The 4,404-nt window shown below is 37.8% G+C and overlaps 1 protein-coding gene across 1 annotated transcript; it reads left to right on the plus strand.

Moving 5' to 3' along the window:
• Positions 1 to 3,306: 3,306 nt before the first annotated feature.
• On the plus strand, positions 3,307 to 4,050 carry LOC141398304 (uncharacterized; the record flags this gene model as incomplete). The annotated part of the gene is made up of 2 exons (XM_073975586.1): positions 3,307 to 3,607; positions 3,899 to 4,050. Coding segments are annotated over 2 exons (453 nt in total), but the record flags the coding sequence as incomplete, so codon positions are not given.
• Positions 4,051 to 4,404: the final 354 nt, after the last annotated feature.

Consider the following 4,404-nt stretch of genomic DNA (forward strand, 5'->3'; position numbering starts at 1 on the left):
ATGCACTTATAAGGGAAATATGCACATATTCAGACGAACCGGCTAAAATAAGCGAGGTAATCGTGTCTGTCCCCCAAAAAATATATATTTTCTTGAAGAGCGAAATTATAGCTATCTTCTAAAAAAATTCCAACAAAATCGGAGCGTGTTTAGTAGAGTTATTCAATGTTAGAGTTTTTTTTTGCAAAAATAGCCCATTTAACCCACATGTATAATCGAAAGCCCAACGGGAACATCCCCAACGAAAACTCTCCGATGTTTTTCAAGTTTTGTCCGATGGTAGGGATTGTTGCGCTGATTACGGAAATGCATAATTTTCAACGGTTGCGGAACCGGTTCGCCGGTTATTCGACCAGAAAGGCCAAATTTAAAAACCGGGTAAGACCCGGTTCTACTGAACCGATTACTGCAAAGTGGATATCGTTTGAAAGCTTACGGAAGTATCTAACACATAGTGTCGTTACTTTAACCGGTTCGCCTCACAATGTACTTACGCGGCTAATTTTTTATTTGACCTTTAGATCGCGATATCTCGAAAATGGTAAGTTAAGAATCATAAAGACCACTCTTGTAGACAATTATTGAATCTACAACTTTTACTTTAGCCGGCTTTTGCTAAGTCTTACCGTTTTTGAGAAAAATTAAAAAAAAAACTGAATAATGCCTCCAAAAATGACCGAATAACTTGTTTTGCACACGTGGGATCGATGGGGACTTTTAGGACGTTGCTTCTAATGACCAACCCTAGCTCTCCACCAAAATTCAGCTTTGTGGGAATTTTTGCTATTTCCCCCTTATACGCATGTCTATTTTGACCGGACTAAGTAATGGATTTGCACATCGTAATATTTCCAGGAGACATCGATCGGGCTTAAATATGGACTATATATGTCGACTCCTTCAGGTACCATACTTTCTGAGAAAGTCCATACTTTCTGAGAAAATAGTCCGAAAGCTGTAAAAATCCCTATGGCACTATGCGTACGATAACTCTTCAGCCGATTCCGTCCAAAATTGCTTCGTAATATTTAGTCCAAACTAAGGTTAAGTTTGAAGATTGGCACTGTCGGTGCGCTCCTTCCGGCACCTCCCCCACCCCTAAAAGTTAAAAATGTTTGAAAAATTATACCGATGCTATTTTTTGTGGTCCTGTTTAAGCGATTTTATGTTTTTCGTGGGCAAGTCCATTTTTCCTGACATCGTGACTCAAAACCTCTAAGTTACTGGTGGACATAAAATATATGAAAAGGAATGAATCCCAAAATAAGATCTACTTCCAAAATGGACCATGTCAGTCCATTCCTTCAAGTACATCCTCCGCAACACATTTGAGCTTCAAACCAATTTTTTTTTTTTTTTTTTTTTTTTTTTTTGTTGGCAAATTTCAGATAGGGCTACAAAATCCGTAGATTCGATATTGTCAATAGATGGACGTTTCAATTCACACAAGCTGAGGATATATCTCTGTCGGCAAAGCCGACTGATACTTTTTTACATGTTTAATTTTATTTGATTCAAACCTATTCAGATGAGCCAAAAAATTAAACGCCTTTTTGGTACTTTCTTATTATAACAGGGATATTTTCCGAAAATATGGCAACACTGTTATGTTTTTTATTGTGGAAGTAGGCATAGTTGGCAAAACTATATTGTATGCACCTGTAATCCAAACACAGCTGAAAAGACCTTAACATATAAAAAGAACATTTTTCAAACCTATTCAGATGAGCGGGAGTGTATATCTCTGTTGGCAAGGCCGACTAATATTTTTTTACTTGTTGAGCACTTCGTCGTATGTTCACAATTTTTGGTAGATAAGTATTTTCGCCACTATGAACCCTAAAAATCGTATTATAGTCCATCTTCGAACATGCCTAGTTGAGAAAAGACGTATTTTTCCAAAATTTCAGCGCCCTATCTCAATGTTTGTGGTGATTACCACAAACCAACATGCATAGATCGATTCAGAATATTTTATGAGTAATCAATTCAATATCGAAAACCATATTCCTATTGTTTAATTTCTATTAAATCCTCCACTGTGCCATTTCTTGTATTCCATCTTTGTTCTAAAAAAAAAAACCAAATGGAACTGCTTCTGTATAGGGTTATTGACTTTATTCAGAAACTCTTAGTTGGATTAAACAACATGCGCCACAATGCACATCTCGTTTTGACCAAATCAAATGTTGCTGAAAATTAAATTCAATGAAAATAATTTTCTTTCTTTCAAAAAGTGTTGTCTATGCTTAGAAATTATTTTTATTACCTCAACCAGAACAGGTTTCTTTTGTGGATAACATTAAAAACAAAATTCCCAACTACGTGTATCCCCTACACCACTAAGTGGTGAATAATATAATCATATGGTTGTTTTGGTTAACAGCCTAATGAACATTTACCTAATGTTCACATAGCCATTAACTAACCAATATGAGTAGAGAATAAATGTTATTGTAATACGTATGTATAAATATATGAACGAACACCTGTGATGTTGCCTATCTGTCTGTTCGTTTTTATCTTCAATATTGACTGTATTGTGGTGCTGGCGTAGAGCATCATTAGACCGACTCTATTGTATCTATGTTTTGCTTCTATTGTGATTATGTTGAAGATGTTAGACAACTTGTCAGGTAACTTTCTTAAGATGTACAAGCGTATAATTAAGTTAGCCAAAAACAAAATAATATCTCTTTCTTTTAGAGCTACCTTACTACAATGGTCACAAAAACCCCCAATGGTATTTATTCAGATCAGCTTTTGGCTAATAACTTACCAAGAAATGTTTTTTTTAACAAAGAAAACAAACAAAAATAATTCATTAACTGCAATTAATCCATAGAATACCCAATAAATATTCACAACAATTTTGAAACTAAAAGAATCTGTTAAAAAAAAATTGCATTATTGGACCACATCATTAGTGAGAAGTTTTTTTGGCTAATATCACGTTTTTGTTATAACTTTTGTATAAAAGTAACAAAAAATTCTAAATAAATTATCAGTTTTAGTTATTGCATTCTAGTGAACAGAAGTAATTCAACAAAACACCAACATCATGGTAAGAATGGAGAACAATGTAATATATGCAGAAATATTCTAAATAAAATTATTTATTTTTAGAAACTTTTCGCTTTAACTTTGGCCGTTTTGGTCTCAACTGCTTTGGGAGGACAATTGAGCAGCACTTATTTGCCACCTCATCAGGGTAGTGCATCGGCACCAGCTGTCAGTTTTGCTGCTGCTGCTCCCTCTAGACAATATTTGGCTCCAGCTGCATCTGCTCCAGCTGTAAGCTACCACGGAGGTAGCTCAGGTGGATTCTCAGCCGCGGCTTCAGCTCCTGCTGTCCATTATTCAGCTCCTGCCGTCAGTCATTCAGCTCCTTCCGTAGGTTTCTCAGCCGCTGCTTCAGCTCCCGCCGTACACTATGCTGCTCCAGCTGCTACATCTTATGCTGCATCTGCTCCAGTCGTACACCATTCAGCCCCCGCTGTACGTCATGCTGCCCCTGCTGTACACCATGCTGCCCCCGCTGTTCATCATGCAGCCCCCGCTGTTCATTATGCTGCTCCCGCTGTTCATCATGCTGCTCCCGCTGTTCGTCATGCAGCTCCTGCTGCTGTTTCTCATAGTTATGCTAGTGGATACAGTCATGCAGCTTCTGTTCCAGTCGCCAGTTACTCTGCCCCCGCTGTACGTCATGCCGCTCCAGCAGTTCATCATGTTGCCCCCGCTGTTCACCATGCCGCCCCTGCTGTTCAACATGTTGCCCCCGTTGTTCACCATGCTGCCCCAGCTGTACATCATGTTGCCCCTGCTGTTCACCATGCCGCCCCTGTTGCTGTTTCTCGTGGTTATGCTAGTGGATACAGTCATGCAGCTTCTGCCCCAGTGGCCAGTTACTCTACCCCCGCTGCCAGTTACTCTGCTCCTGCTGCTAGCTACTCTGCACCTGCTGCCAGCTATTCTGCTCCAGCTGCTCATTACTCCAGCTCTTCAGTTGGTACCCAATACGCTGCCAATGGTGGTTACATCCGTCATTAGGTTTCGACTGACTTTTAAAGAAAATTCAATTTAAAAATAAATACTAAATACTGTCATTGAAAAAACTTAAATTTTGGTAGCATTATACACCTTTTTCAGATGTAATTCGAATTATTTTAATTGTAATTCGAGAATTCTATTTGTAATTCGTAAAATTTCAGTTGTAATTCGAGAATTCCATTTGTTATTCGAATTATTTCACTTGTAATTCGAATTATTCCATTTGTTATTCGAATTATTCCATTTGTAATTCGAATTATTCCATTTGTAATTCGAATTAGATATAAATTGAGATTTAGGGTTCCTAGTGACCAACAAAATTAAATTCCAAAAATTATGGCCTTAGGTTTGGTA

Source organism: Musca autumnalis, unplaced genomic scaffold (genome assembly GCF_047663935.1).
Source record: "Musca autumnalis isolate F117 unplaced genomic scaffold, ASM4766393v1 scaffold_3, whole genome shotgun sequence".
In the NCBI taxonomy this organism is placed as follows: domain Eukaryota; kingdom Metazoa; phylum Arthropoda; class Insecta; order Diptera; family Muscidae; genus Musca; species Musca autumnalis.